The sequence below is a fragment of the Arachis ipaensis genome, chromosome B9 (assembly GCF_059453495.1).
Source record: "Arachis ipaensis isolate K30076 ecotype BB chromosome B9, ASM5945349v1, whole genome shotgun sequence".
NCBI classification, from domain to species: Eukaryota; Viridiplantae; Streptophyta; class Magnoliopsida; order Fabales; family Fabaceae; genus Arachis; species Arachis ipaensis.
The window spans coordinates 145,147,730-145,164,257 of record NC_142444.1 but is presented as its reverse complement, the minus strand read 5'-3'; the positions used below and the strand labels follow the sequence as shown (position 1 = coordinate 145,164,257).

Below are 16,528 nucleotides of genomic sequence, written 5' to 3'. Positions count from 1 at the left end.
GCTAATATGCATAGTTGATATGTATTGTGAATTAATGATTGAGTTAAGGATTGTGTGGCCTTGTATGTTTGGCGTGTTGAGAATTTGATAAATTGGATAATGAATATGGTTTTGTGGAATATGCATTTAAATTGTGAATTTGGGCCGGAGGCCGTGAATTTTGGGCTGGAGGCCGGAAAGAGGTAAGTAAGGTAAGTTGACGTGTATATTGTGTGATGACATGAGTAATTGGATGGATTCTAGACATTGAATGTGTGAATAATTGGTTTGGTTATTGAATAATATGGTTTGAGGAATTTAAGAGTGGAATTTGATGGTTTTGGGTGAAATGGTGTAGATGAGGTAGCTTTAGTTTTGGTTGAGTGTAATTATGTGGATGTGATTGGGTTGTGGATATTTGGATGAGTGGAAATGAATTTGGCTTGGGAACATTGAAAAAATTGGTGATTTCTATGTTTGGGCAAAAAAACTGATTTTTGACCAACTTTGGCGGGCCGTATCTCGGTCCACGGAGTTTAGAATTCTTCAAAATTGGATTTTTATGAAAGTTTATTCAACGATCTTTCTAACGGCTCAGAAATGGTTCAAAAAAGAGTTTTGTAGAAGTTATGTGTGTTGAATGTTTGGGGTTTGAAACAGTGAATTCTGCAGCTTTTTAACTTAGTAAAATTTTTGGCAGAACGCTCACCCACGCGTAGACATGGCCGACGCGCACGCGTCGTTTTCGAAAATGCACCATCCACGCATGCGCATGGCCCACGCGTACGCGTCGATGCGCTGCACCAATTGTCTAGCCCAAATTCCCGAGAGTTGTGCGAGTAGCATGCTGGCTTTGTGCGTGGGGCACAAAACACACCCACGCGTATGCGTCACTTGGCTTTCCTTTCATCCACGCGTACGCGTGGGCGACGCACACGCGTGACCCTGTTTTCACTCCAAAGATGATTTTGAGTTTTTAAAGCCAAATTCCAGACTTCTAAGTCTCTATTTTCCTCCTCTAGGCCTTAAATCTTTATAGCATTCCTAGTAATGAAAAGAAGCTAGGACATGTGATAACTTGTGGATGAAGTAAAGTGAAAATCAATGATGAATGATGAGTAATGATGGTTGTATGAGTTGCTGAGGATGATGGTGAAAGTGCTATGTATAGCATGAACCGGATAGCTGTGATAAGCATTGAATTATGGCTGAGTATGTATATGTATATGATTAATGACTAAATGATTATGATTGATGGAGGAGGCTTGAACATGTGGCTAGTATGCCGGAAATACATATATGATTAATGAATGAATGTGGTAAATGAATAATGACGGAAAATGTTGAATATGACGTGTGACCCAGGGTAGTAGGCAGTGACGTTATCCACTTGCTCTAGGTATGAGATGGGGAATGAGGATTCTGATAAATGAGTTAATTATGGAATTTTGAATAAATGTATTTGTGATACCTGGGTAGTAGCAAGGGTCGTGGTTTGTCCTGCTTGCTCCGGGTCATTGTCTAAGAATTGATAATAATGAAGGGTGATTATGAATAAATGTGTATTTGGGATACTTGGGTAGTAGCAAGGGTTGTGGTTCATTCCGCTTGCTCCAGGTTAATGTTTGAGATTTGATAACAATGATGATTGATTCTGAACTGAATGAATGTATGTTTTGAGATCCTGGGCAGTAGCAAGGGTTGTGGTTCGTCCCACTTGCTCCAGGTCAGTGTTTGAGGTTTTATAATGATGATGATTGATTTGGAATAAATGAATGAACGCTTGAGATACCTGGGTAGTAGCAAGGGTCGTGGTTCGTCACACTTGCTCCAGGTCAATGTTTGAGATACCTGGGTAGTAGCGAGGGTCGTGGTTCGTCCCACTTACTCCAGGTCAATGTTTGAGATACCTGGGTAGTAGCGAGGGTTGTGGTTTATCCCACTTGCTCCAGGTCAGAGATTGTGACGCTAGGGTAATAGCGGCAGTAGTGGTGGTTCCACTCGCTCCAGGTTGAGCTTTTAAACACCCGCCTAGGTAGTAGCCGCAGTAGTGGTTATTCCACTGGCTCTGGGTTGAGTAGGTAGTAGCAAGACGGTTGTAGCTCAAACCTACTTGCTCCGCGATGGGTGTTTCTGTCCATGGTTAGCTACCAGGTCATGTTGGGTTGGCTGTATAACCGACAGATGATATCATCAGCCATAGGGCAGGCATACATCATTTGCATATGTTTGAATTTTTTGGGTTTGCCTACTTGTTTTGGATTGCTATATCATATATGATATGTTACTTGATTATGTGCTACTTGTTCTACTTGTACTTTAATTGTGTATTACTTGTCTGTATTACTTGTGTTTGTACAACTGAAAGGTCCCTCATACGGGTGTCGGTGGACGCTAAGGACTGTTCTGGATGAGATGAGTTAATGATGTAATTGAATAATGATGATGATTATTGAATGAGGTAATTTGGGCTCCTTGGGTAGACGCAGTGAAGTGATTTCACTTGCTCCAGGTGAGGATATGATGTATTGATATAGAGTTGTTGAGACAAAATAACTGGTGATGGTTTTGTTATGACTCTGATACTGATTCGTTGAAGAGTTAGAGAGAGTTGATAAGCATGAAAGATATGACTTAGATTTAGTATTCCCTTATGACAGTTGCCTATTTATGGATTAGTAAGATAGGATGAATATTTAGTGAAAGGAAGTATTAGGATGCTTAGTGAGTTTTTATTACAATGCATTGTATCTATTTGGCACTTTTACCGTACTGGAAACCATGGGTCGGGGGTTCTCATTCCATATATATCTCTTGTTTTTCAGATGCAGGTCCAGGTGCTCAGAAGTGAGCTGTGGTTCATCTGAGAGATGGCGAAGATCTTTATATTCTCTACTTTATATTTTGCTTAGAATCTCTCCACCTTTATTTGGAAAAGCTTATATTATGTATTGGACTCTTTTGAACTTACCTATAGAGCCTCTTATGTTTCTTTTGCGAGAGATTAGGAGATTCTGTTGTTAACTACTTTCATACTGTACCCTAGCTGGCCTAAACTTCGCGGGCCGCGACTAATGGCTATTTACTTATGTTATATATATCTATATACTATCCTTCTCTTATTCTCCTAGATGCATTTATCTGTATATCGCTTTCGTCTTCACGCTTTATCTTTTGTTGTCGATGCGTGAGTGATACGACTTTGCGATTTTATTTTTACTCTTTTCAGGCTTCTCGATTAATATTCCTTCAATTATACTTATATTTATGTATTAAAAATCCACCTTGAAAGTTGTACCACCTTATTATCATTGACTTATGACTCGAGCATAAGAATTTGTATATTAGGGTGTTACATCTGTTATTGTTGTGACAAGATATTGTGCATTCATCTTTTTAGCAGTTTTAGTAAGTGTTTAAACTAACAAAAATATAAAATTGTTTATATGTACAAATACAGCTAATTAATTCAACTCAGACAAAATATATTGATAAGTTTCAACAGGTAACAACGTTGGTTATATTATTTTAATTTCAAGAATGAATATGATACTAGAATATAAAATAGTTCTAGGTCATAGATTTTAATAAAAACAGTTCTCCATAATAGTTTTTTTTTTTTTTTTTTGCTATGATAATAAAGTAATTTAAGGATAAATTTTATCTCATGTTAAATTGTACTAGTTCAAATCGTTTTTATTATAAGAGTAAAAGAGTTTAAAAGTTTTACTCATAAATTATGAAAAAATATTTAAAAATTCAACCATTAATATTATTTAAAAAAATATTTAAAAAATATAATTCTAATGTAAATATTTTAATTTAATCACAAACTATATATTACTATATATTAGTGAATAGTTGTTAAACTTTGAAAACAAATAAAATTATTATTCATTGGTTTCATTATTTTTAATATTGAAACTAGTTAAATTTTAAATTTAATTAACTTTATAAATTTTTATAACAAAAATTACTATATGTGTTTTTATTTAAAAAAAATATTTTATATTTTATATATTATCCGATGTAGAACAGAATATATATATATATATATATATATATATATATATATATTAAAATAAAAAGGTCTTAAGTGAATGAGAAATGTGAGCTAGTAATGAACACATGTAACTAATTTTGTAGTAAAAAATTTTAATCAAGTGATACGGAGGAAAAAGGAAAAGTGAATAAGGGTAAAAAAATAATTTAAATAAAAAAAATGAGTGAATGATTTAATGAAAAGCTTTGCCATTGATAGGGAGGAAAAAGAAAGAGTGAATAGGAATAAAAAGATAATTAAAAGAAAAATCCTATAACAAAGTGATTTATTTACATATGCTTGGGCATGTTCTTTTTGTTTTCGTCCCTTTTTTTTAATATTTTAAATTTATGTGCGCACAATATTTTTCTTTTTATTTCTTCTTCTCTTTTTCATATTTTTCTCTTTCGTTATCGTCGTCACCACAACCATCACCACCTCTTCCTTTTCCTTTTTTTTTTATTGAAATTTCTTCTCCTTCTTTTATCGTCATCATCACTACCACCACCTTCATCTCTTTCTTTTTTCATTTGAATTTCTTCGATCGTCTCCTTCATTTTCCTTCTCCTCTTACTCCCCCTCCATCATCATTATTATCATCTGTTCTTGCCTGTAGAATAGGTCGGCTTCTAATGACGGATGACTGCTGAACTATATCCTCGGAGGTTGATCGTCCAAACCTTTGAGTCCGAGCTTCTCATTCTGATGCGATGCGAGAATATGATCGTTGGAAAAAAGGGGGGGGGAGTGTACCTGCAAAGGCACTCCGAAACTTAAGTCAGTATATTGTGTATTCTGAACCTACTGAAGAAGATACTTTACCTTGCTTTTGTATGGTGAGCTTCTTGTCAGTTACGGTTCGAGCATTTACGTCGGCTCGGATGGGATTGATAGCGTATCTGATCGTTGTGCCGTTTGGGTATCGATTATGATAAGAAAATAAACGGAACCGAGTTATAGCTCATAAAAGCCGAGCTATAACGGGTGATGCTGAGTTATAGCTCATATTGATGATGGTCATAAAACCAAGTTATAGCTCGTATTGATGACGACCATATCACAGCCCCCAAGCTTAGCCTGAGGAGAGTTTTTTAATGAAGCAGGTTGAGCTTCTTGATGAGTTATAACTCGGTTTAAATAGGTAACCACGGTGAGCCCCCATTTCAACGTACTTCATTAAAAAAAAATTTATTGTTGAATGTGGGAGGTCGTGTCCGCTTTTAGTGGGGAGAGAGAAAGTTTCATTGGAGCATTTAAAGCTTGTTATGTTTCCAAAACAACTTTACCATTTGATTTGATAGAGTAACAGTTACTTGGGTGTGTGGTTAAGTTGCTGGTGTGGCTACCAAGTTGTTTATGACTGACCCTTGGTTTCTGCTACTTGGAAAATCAGAATGAGTAAAAGAGGTATGCATGCCATTTCTCTCATTGTTATTTTTCTCTGCGTCTTCTTCCTTTCATTTTTCTGTTTTGTGTTCTGATGGGGTTTGACAAGGAGAAGAAGGATAAGATAGACTGGTCCTACGACTAGTTCAGTGAGGATGTGAGATCATGAGTTTCTTTATTCTGTGATGAAGCTGCTGTGAAGGAAGTGAGTGCAGCGAAGGTTGTAAGGGCTGGTTTCCAAGTTCAGGTTGAGTTGTTGCCATGTAGTGTTGATGATAGGGTTTACCATCGTGGGAAGGGGTTCGAATTTTTTTATATGCATAGCTGTGTCTTAGAAGAGTTGAGAGTGAGGCTGCCTTTTATAGAGTTTGAATGCCAGGTTTTGAAACAGTTAAACTGTGCTGCTTCTCAGCTTCATCCGAACGGATGGGCGTTCCTCCGTTCCTTTGAGATTCTGATGGAATTTCTTGAAGAGAAGCCATCAGTGGATCTGTTTTTTCTTTATTCCAAGCAAAGGGGGGTGTAGAAGGGAGGCTGGATAAATTTGAATAGCACCCCTGGGTTTGGTATATTCAAGCTGTATAAATCCTCTTTTAAGAATTTTAAGGAGATGTTCCTTAAGGTTAGGAGTTCGAAAAAGGACTTCCCTTTTTATATTGATGAGAATTTGGCCGAGAGGTTTCCATTGTGGTGGTGCTTGGAACCTCAAAATATACTCGGTCCCGAGGTCATATCTCCGAGGAATGTTTGTTTGATTGAGTTCTTGGTTGAAAATATTGATCGTAAAGAGCTGATATCTATGTATGAGTTACTCAAGTGGGAAGAAAATAAGGATGCTGTGTTGGAGTATTTGGGTGAGTTTGGGGTTTTATGTGATGTATATATTATTCTTCTATGGATGTGTAACATATGGTGTGTTTTTGCAGGTGGTAAATATCCTGGAGTTTCAGCTGCATCCCTGAGGTGCCGATTTAAAAATAAAAATCTTGAGAAGGAAGTGTCATCATATAACCGAGAAAAAGGGGTTGTGGCTGGAGAAGTTACGCAGCCCCCTCGTGTTCGGACAAAAGTGGTTTTGAAGAAGAGGAAGTCAGACGTGGTGGTCTTATCAAAAGATTCTGGTGTGAAAGAGCAGGGGGTTCCTTTGGAAGAAATTTGGGCTTTCATGATTAATCATGGAAAGCTTCATGAGATGTCTGATCAGAGTGATGGTTTATTAGTATGGGGGAGGGATTATCCTTATATGGTTGTGGCAGATGAGTATTGCCAATCCTCGGCCGATGTGTCTCTGGCTAATGAGGTTGGGGAAACGGCCATCGGGCAGTATATGCAGGTAATTGTCTGGCGTTGTTTATATTTTGATTTTATTGGGGCAGTGATTTTTAACTTTTTGTGATGGTGTGTTGTAGGTTGTTGGCCTGAGGCTAGCAAGTTTGGGTCGTAGCCAGGAGTTGAAACATAAGGAGGTGATAGTTGAAAGGGAGAAAAACTCGCTGATAAAAGAAGAGTTAAGTAAGAGTAAAGGTATCGTTGCTGAGCTGGAGATTAAATTGGCTGATGTTGAAAAGTAGTTGAAAGAGACCAAAGACAATTACGCTAATGATGTTGAGGATTTGAAGAAGAAGGAGGCTGACTTGGCGAGCGTGCAAACTCGGTTGATTGAAGTAACCGCTCAGCTAAAGGAAATGGAGAAAAAGAAAGGTGATGAGATTTTGGATTCGTTTGTTGAAGGATTTGAAACGGCTCTCTTACAAGCAAAGTTTCTGGCACCAGAAGTGGATTTGTCCGAGATGGATCCTGGGAAGATTGTTCGTGATGGCAAGATGGTCGAGGATGATGGTGACGCCGAAGATGAGGCTGATAATGTTTAATGTGTTCTGTTTATGATTATGTTTCGTTTTATAAAACTTTATATGCTTGTTTGAATACTTTGCTGCTGTAGATGTAATAGATAGTAGTATGTGATGCTTTTGAACTTGGATTGTGTTGTTTGGATTTCAGGATTGTTTGCCTTTGATTATGTGGCATATTTTAGAGTTGCTTTTTGTTTTGGAAAGAGCATTGCTCAGTTGATCGGAATATTTCCGTTTGTACAATATGATTGCCGAGTATAGGCAGATTGTGATTAGACGAGTATTTTCGTCATTGGAACTTTATGAACAATAGATAGAATGGCATCGTTTAATAATGAAGATGACTGATAGTATAATTCGTTAGTTAAGGAGAATAAGATAAACTCATTTGTCATGTACAGTAAAATGTTAGACCTTTGAATACAAAGATGCATGTAGGCTAGCCTCGTTAAAACCTCTCCAAGAAAAACCCTTTTGGGAAAAAATCTTGGTAGTAGGAAAAAGAGTACAAGCCTGACCCTGACTTTTAACTATAAAATTTCTTAAGGGAGGAAACATTCCAAGTATTAGGTAGGATTGTACCATTTAGAGATTCTAGCTTATATGCTCCGTTATCGAGGACTTGTGTTACTCGGTATGGGCCGTCCCAGTTTGCTGCGAGCTTTCCGTGGGAGGGTGGTTTCCGAACATTCTCTGTCTTACGAAGTACTAAGTCATCCTTTTGAAATGATTGGCTTCTTACCGATTTATTGTGCCGCCGAGCTATTGCCTGTTGCGCTGCACGTTGTCGTAGTGTTGCTATATCCCTTATTTCCTCGATGATATCTAACTCGGCTCTTTGAGCTTCATCGTGACTACCGAGATTAGTTCTGATAGAGCTTTGCGAGATTTCTAGTGGTATCATCGCTTCAGAGCCATAGACAAGTCTGAATGGCGTCTCTTTTGTTGCTGATTGAGGTGTTGTATTATATCCCCAAAGAACTTCAGGTATTAATTCAGCCCAGAGTCCTTTAGCGTCGTCTAACTTCTTCTTGAGTGCATGTAAGATGACCTTATTTGCTGCTTCGGCTAATCCGTTTGTCTAAGGATGCTCAACCGAAGCAAAATGCTGTTTGATTTTAAAGTTCTGCAAAAAAGTTTGAAATTTCTGATCGACAAACTGGCGACCATTGTCAGTGATTATATGGTGTGGGATGCCGAAACGGCAAATAAGATTTTTCCAAACGAAAGAAATCATTTGTTGGGATGTAATCCTAGCTAAAGGTTGGGCTTCAACCCATTTTGAGAAATAATCAATTGCAATAATGAGAAATTTTAACTGGCCCGGTGCCGTTGGGAATGGACCGAGGATATCCAGCCCCCATTGGTTGAAAGGCCAAGTAACATCGGAATGATGAATATGCTCGGCAGGCATGTGTATGATTGGTGCATGTTTTTGACAATTGTCGCAAGTCTGTACTTTGTTTTGGCTATCATGTTTCAACGTCGGTGATAAACCACTATTTTATGGTTTATCTTGTGCTCAATTGAGTGGATTTTATCAACTCTTTACCCACTTATTCATAATATTTGTATGGTTTTATATTTCCTTCCTGATTTTATGCTATGATTGAAAACATGCTTCTTTGATCTTATAATTGCTTATTATTAATCCTCTCTTATTACCATTAGATACCTTGATATGTGTGTTAAGTGCTTTCAGAGATTATAGGGCAGAAATGGCTTGGAGGATGGAAAAGAAGCATGCAAAAGTGGAAGGAATACAAGAAGTTGGAGAAATTGCTAAGATGTCCAGCCTGACCTCTTCGCACTCAAACGGCTATAACTTTAGCTACAGAGGTCCAAACGACACGGTTCTAGTTGCGTTGAAAAGCTAACGTCCGGGGCTTCGATTTGATATATAATATGCCATAGTTTCCCTGACGCTAGGCGACGTGACCGCGTGCTCCATGCGGCCGCGTCGCAATGACGGAAATCAGCGTGTTTGAATTCTTCTCCAGCGATTTTCAGGCTGTTTTCGACCCAGTTCGCGGCCCAGAAAACACAGATTAGAGGCTATAAAGTGGGGGATTGCATCCATTCATAGACAAACTTTCATAATTCACAATTATTAGGATTAGATGTAGTTTTTAGAGAGAGAGGTTCTCTCTTCTCTCTTAGGATTTAGGATTAGGATTAGGATTTCTTCGTTTCTTCATTCCAGGTTTAATATTTACTTTAATTTATGTTTCTATTCTACTTTTACTTTAATGCTTTTATTCGTATCTACAAATGTTGCCAAATTGGCTTATGCTACATTCATGTTATGATTTTCTTTGAATTAATATTATTTGAGGTATTTCAGTTATTATTGCTTTCTTTTATTTACATGATTATTGCTTCCCATCTGAAGGCATTTTTATTCCAGTAGATTTACTTTTTTCCTTTTGGTTTTGGTTAAGAAATCAGTAACTCAGGATTTATCCAATTCAACAGCATAATTGATAATTGTTATCTTGCCAATTGAATTGAACTTCAATAATCTCAATCTTTTCTTAGGAAATAAATAGGATTCGAAGATCAAACCAATTTGTCCCTTGACCTTCCTTTGCTTTAGTAAAGGTTAACAAAGTGGAATTAAGATTCAACCATCATCATCATTGATAAGGATAGCTAAGATAGGACCTCCAATTTCTCATACCTTGCCAAAAGTTGCTTTACAGTTATTTATTTATTTTAATTGCCATTTAATTTACTTGTCATTAAATTACTCATCCCTCATTCTTGAAACCCCCAATTCTACAATCTCCATAACCAATAATAAGAACATACTTCCCTGCAGTTCCTTGAGAAGACGACCCGAGGTTTAAATACTCGGTTATCAATTTTAAAGGGGTTTGTTACTTGTGACAACCAAAACATTTGTATGAAGGGATTTTTGTTGGTTTAGAAACTATATCTACAACGCGACTGTTTTATTAAAATTCTTTACTGGCAAAAATCCTAACGTCCCAAAAGAAACCAGCGCAGAGGATTTTTGATGTTAAGCTCCGAGCTCCTGTATGTGTTCCACAAATTCCTTCATGCGCCTCGGCCAATGCTATGTCGGCTTCAGCTTTGTTAAGGAATTTTAACAGCAGGTAAGTGTATCCTCGCCTGTATAATGTTCCATTGAGTAACGTGAAAAAAGATGCTTGTGGGCGAAACTTCTTTCTGTTGTCTATATAATCTGGTATATGACCTATTTTGTAAATATTCTATGAAGTCAATTCTCCAATCCTGTTCCTGTGTAACACTTAACACATCTGTTAGGCTTACACTTGGAGATGTTATAGTGAATTGATGTAGTGTAGATGAGTGGGATTGTGTGCTGCCTAGTTTGGATAAAATGTTTTCCCTATGGTTTTGTTCTCGTGGTATGTGTTGTATTTCAAAATTTGAAAAGTTTGAACTTAAATCCTTTACTAACAGTAGATATTTAGAAAGAAGAGGGTCTCGTACCTGGAAAAGGTCATTTACCTACTGTACAATCAATAGGGAGTCACAGTATACCTTTATGGCAGATATTCGGAGATCCAAACAAAGTCGGAGTCCTGCGACTAGGGCTTCATATTCAGATTGATTGTTACTGGCTTTGAAAGATAAGTGTATGGAATGTTCTAGGACAAAGCCATCTGTTCGGACATAGATTACGTGGCTCTGGAAATAAGATCAGAGTCTTCTCGCCGAAAATATTAGGGCTAAGGCGAGCTTTTCTATTGTCGGGTAGTTGAGCTCGGCGTGCTGAAGAGTTTTGCTGACAAAGTATATTGGATGCTGAACTTTGTTTCTTTCTGTAACAAGAGCAGAACTTATCGCCCAATCAGTAACTGATAAATATAAGAATAAATCCTCCCCTTGGAGGGGTTTTTGCAAAATCGGCGGTTGTGAGAGAGTTATTTTTAGTTTGGAAAAAGCTTTCTCACAGTCATCATTCCATTGAAATTTGTTTTTCTTTTTTATTGTTTGGAAAAAAGGGAAAGACTTTGAAGCTAAGCATGGTACAAATCTTGATAGTGCAGCAAGTCTTCCTGTGAGGCGCTGTACTTCTTTTACTGTTTTTGGGCTTACCATATCGACAACAGCTCGGCATTTGTCAGGATTTGCTTTAATGCCCCTGCTTGTGAGTAAAAAACCTAAGAACTTACCACCTTGAACAGAGAATGCGCATTTCTCTGGGTTTAGGCGCATGTTGTAGCGGCGTATTTCGCCGAAGATTTCTGCTAGATCATCGATGTGGTTTTTGCCAGTCTCTGTTTTGGCGACCATATCATCGACATACACCTCGATGTTCCTGCCGATTTTTTTGGTGAAGACCTTGTCCATAAGACGTTGGTAAGTTGCTCCTGCATTCTTTAATCCAAAAGGCATAACTTCAAAATAGTAGTTACCAAAATCAGTGATAAATGCCGTTTTACTTTGATCGGATGGGTGCATGAGGATTTGATTATAGCCCGAATACGCATCCATAAAACTTAAGGTAGCATAACCTGATGCGTTATCCACCAAAGAGTCTATGGATGGTAAAGGATAAGAATCCTTTGGGCATGCCTTATTTAGGTCGGTAAAGTCGACGCACATGCGCCACTTACCGTTTTGTTTCCTTACCATTACCACATTCGCAAGCCAGGTAGTAAATCAGATTTCTTTGATGAATTCCGCGTTGATTAGCTTTTGAGTTTCTTCTAAGGATGCGTTTTTCTTTTCATCGCCGAGTTTTCTTTTCTTCTGCTGTACTGGTCGGATGGTCAGATTTATAGCTAGTTTGTGGCTGATGATTTGTGGGTCTATGCCGGGCATGTCCGAAGGCGTCCATGCAAATAGGTCGGCTTGCTCTTGTAGAAAGGCAGCGATGTCCCTTAGCTCCGCTGCACTGATTGATGTACCTACATAAGTGAATTTATTAGGATCATTGTTGAAATAAACTTTCTGTAAGTCATCTGATGGTGTAGGTCGTTCAAGAAAGTTGGCTCTTGGATCTAAGTCTGCTAGTGTCGAGCTGCTGGTGCCGAGGTCGACATTGTTGACTTGTTGCTTTGAATGATTTGGGAATTTCATGCTGATGTTGTAACATTGGCGGGCTTCTTTATGGTCTCCATGAATCGTTACAACTTGATCATCCTGCAGAGGAAACTTGACACACAGGTGAACTGTAGATACAATTGCGCCGAACTTATTTACAAAAGGTCGGCCAAGTATAAGATTATATGGGCTAAAGCAATCTACTACTAAATATTGAATATCATATGTTTTGGAAAGAGGATGCTCACCCAGTGTGGTTTGCAACCACACTGAACCCAAGATTGGAACTCTTTCTCCCGAGAAACCGACTAGGTCTCCCCCTGTTGACTGGAGTATGTTGTCGCTGAGTTTCATCTTTTGGAATGTTGAGTAGAACAGAACGTCGGCGCTGCTTCCGGGATCTAGGAGTACTTTCCTTACCAACAGATCTCCCAGTTGAAGGGTAATGACCACAAGGTCATCTAAGTTCTGAATACTGGAATCGAAGTCTGTGTGTGTAAAAGTTACTTGGGGAAGTTGGTTCACGGCTTCGGTATCGCGTTGTGGTCCATCCACCGAGCAAATTGCTTGGAATGATCTTTTCCTGGCCGAATTTGATTGCCCTCCACTGGCGTATCCCCCTGAAATACAATTAATTATACCTCGTGGCTTTTCGTATTAGTTCGAGGATGCCTTCTCCTTTCCTCGGTGAAGTTGTTCGGATGAGTCATTTTTTGAGGTAGGTGTGGTATGCTTTTGGATGTGACCGCCAATATACTTGTCAAGGTGTCCTTTCCAAGCTAGCCGCTTCAAGAGGTCCTTCGCGACCTCGCAGTCGTCGGTGGTGTGGCCGTGCTTCTGGTGGAAGGCACAATATTTGGACTTGTCTACATTCTTGGTATCTTGGTAGGTTCCGGCCTTCCTTGGTGGCTTGATGAGCTTTGAATTGAGGATCTCTTTGATGATATCCTCTCTCTTGGTGTTAAACTGTGTATAAGAATCAAATCGAGGGGTTAGTTTAAAATTTTTCTTAGCGCTTGGAGTTTTATCCTCGTCTCGATAAAATATTTTTTCGGACTTCCGAGCTTGTCTGAGCTCCTCGATATCAATTTGGCCTTTGGCTTTCTCGCGAAACTTAGCAAGGGTCTTCGGCTTGGCTACTGCGATGGTTTCTTGGAACTTCACAGGTCGGAGTCTGCTTTTGATTGCGTGCAGATGGACCTCGGGGTGGAGGTCGGGTATATTGATAGCGACTTTCGTGAAGCGGGTCATATATTCCTTCAGGCTTTCATTAGGTCCCTGCTTGATTGTGTTCAAATAATTGGAGTCGTGGAGATAAATTACAGACCTAGCAAAGTGTTCTTCAAATAGCTTGGCCAGCTGCTGAAATCGTGAGATAAAACCTGCAGGCAAAGCACACAACCAATCAAGTGTAGGACCATCTAAATAATTCGGAAAACAACGGCATGAGACAGTATCTGATGCACCGTTAATGATCATTATTGATCAGAATTTTTTCAGAAATTTCTTCAGGTCGCCAAGCCCATCATAAGGTGTGAGGGTTAGTGGCAAAGTGAATCTTTTTGGTAGCTCGAAATTCATTACTTCTGGCGTGAAGGGCCCTACGAGCTCATCAGGCTCTTTGTTTTCGTCTTCAGGCTGGGCTCCCTCGACTCGAATGGTCTCCGAGACGTGGGACGGGTCGGAATGATGCTCTTCATCGTCTTGTTGATGTTGGTGAGCGTTATTGTTTTCGATCCGGGCATTATTCAGTTCAGCGATTTGGGCAGCCATTCTTTGATTTTCCTCTGCCATACGCTGATTGGCTTGCTGTATTTCGGTTACCATCCGCAGAAGCTCAGATGGGGAAGGAGGTGGCACGTCAGCCATGGATGTGATAAGAAGTAATGGGACCAGCAGAAAAGATCTATTTCCTCGGCTCCACGGTGGGCGCCAATTGTTCTTGCCTGTAGAATAGGTCGGCTTCTAATGACGGATGACTGCTGAACTATATCCTTGGAGTCTGATCGTTCAAACCTTTGAGTCCGAGCTTCTCCTTCTGATGCGATGCGAGAATATGATCGTCGGAAAAAAGGGGGGGGAGTGTACCTGCAAAGGCACTCTGAAGCTTAAGTCAGTATATTGTGTATTCTGAACCTACTGAAGTAGATACTTTACCTTGCTTTTGTATGGTGAGCTTCTCGTCAATTACGGTTCGAGCATTTACGTCGGCTCGGAGGGATTGATAACGTATATGATCGTTGTGCCGTTTGGGTATTGGTTATGATAAGAAAATAAACGGAACTGAGTTATAGCTCATAAAAGCCAAGCTATAACGGGTGATGCTGAGTTATAGCTCGTATTGATGACGACCATATCATCATCATCGCCTTCTTCTTCTTATATGTATAATAGAAAAAGTAAAGAAAGAAATTAAAAAAAAAAAGAAGAAAAAAATGCATCATTAAAGAAGACATTTTTGTGCTTTTGTAGCAAAATTATTTCGGTATAAAAACTAAGAAATTTATGTGTTATTGTTAAGAAATTTCGGTGTAATTTTATTTTGATAAGTTATGCATAATTCAAAACTCTTCCTCTTCCTCTTTCTCCTTCTCATCTTCTACTGCTGCTTCTTCTTTTTCATCATTATTATCTTCTTTTTTTCCTTATTCATCTTTTTGTTCTTGTTTTACCTTGTCAAATTTCTTCTTGTTTTACTCTTTTAACAAGAATAAAAACAAAAATATCAAACAAAGAAGAAGAAGAAGAAGAAATACATAATGTTGCAAAATTATTAGGAAGAGGACGAACCTACATTCATTCAACTAAAAGAAAGAAAGAAATAAAAAAAAAGAAGAAGAAGAAGAAAAATGCAGCATTAATGAAGATATTTTTGTACTTTTGTAGAAAAATTTAGGTGTAAAAACTAAGAAATTTATGTATTATTGTTAAGAAATTTCGGTGTATTATTATTCTGATAAGTTCTGCATAATTCAAAACTCTTCCTCTTCCTTCTCTTCAACTTTTGCTTCTTCTTCTTCTTCTTCTTCATCTTCTTCTTATTTCATTTTCTCATAATTCTTCTTGTTTCATTCTCTTAACAGGAATAAATTATATAAAAAAAGAAAAATCAATGCTGCAAAATTACTAGGAAGAAAAGGAGGAAAAGAAAAAACGTAGCAACAACAGCAGTAATAAAAGAACGACAATAGAGAGAAAACACGCGAAGAAGAAGATTCAATCTTTGTTTGTGTGCTTGTTTTCGAATTGAGCTTGTGTATCGCAAGCATTAAGTAATTTTGGTGCATTTCTGAGTTAATTGAGGTGGATTCTAGATTTAATTTTAGAGTTAATTGAGGTGCATTCCGAAAACAAGCTCAGACTAAAAGTGCACCTTATTTAGATCCAGAATGCACTGAAATTAAATTTAGAATGCACCGAAATTAATTAATGATAACTCTCTCAAAAACTTGTATCACAACTAAAAAATTTCGGTATCAAAATTGAGAAGCTTCTGTGTAACGATTAAAAAATTTCAGTGTTATTTCCTGATAAATTCTACATAAACTTAAAACTCCTCTTCCTCATCTTTCTTGATCATTTTCATCTTTTTCTTTTCTTATTCATCATCTTCTTCTTTTATTCTCTTAATAAGAATAAAGAAAGAAAAAATCAAACAAAGAAGAAAAGAATACATAATTTTATAAAATCAATAGGAAGATGAGGAGGAAAAGAAAAAAAATGCAGGCCAATGAGTAATAGCTCAACTGGCATAGTCTCCCCATACTCAATTAAGAGGTTGCGGGTTCGAGTCTCCTATCTTTGGTAAATAAAATAAAATAAAATAAAATGCATCAATAATAACAGCAATAAAAGAACGACGATGAGGATGAAACACGCGAAGAAAAAGAAAGAACGCAAAGAAAAAGAGAAGAAACGCAAAGAAGAAGGAAGAGGAGGAGGAGGAAGAGAATGCGGGATACGAACATTGAAGGAGGAATGCAAAGAAGAAGAAGAAAAAGAAACATAAAAAAAAAATGGCATGATTTCACACGCGCTTTATGTAAGTGAATTTTGTTGGGTTATGATTAATTTGGTTAGATTTAGTTGACAAAAAATTTAAATATGTAGCAGGACTATTAAAAAAATTGTGACGGAATGATGTATTTAGCTGCGATCTAATAATTGGTTATTGACAAATTGGTTATATTTTTTTGGCTGGTGAACTAGTTCATTTAAAAAAAATCGA

The 16,528-nt window shown here is 37.9% G+C and overlaps 1 protein-coding gene across 1 annotated transcript; it reads right to left on the bottom strand.

Moving 5' to 3' along the window:
• Positions 1–11,916: 11,916 nt before the first annotated feature.
• LOC107616449 (uncharacterized) lies at positions 11,917–13,779 on the bottom strand. Its single transcript, XM_016318408.1, has 2 exons — positions 13,047–13,779; positions 11,917–12,920 (listed from the first exon to the last, which is right to left on the bottom strand). Exons 1-2 carry the CDS (start codon positions 13,777–13,779, stop codon positions 11,917–11,919), a joined length of 1,737 nt encoding a protein of 578 aa, XP_016173894.1.
• Between the last annotated feature and the right edge of the window lie 2,749 nt (positions 13,780–16,528).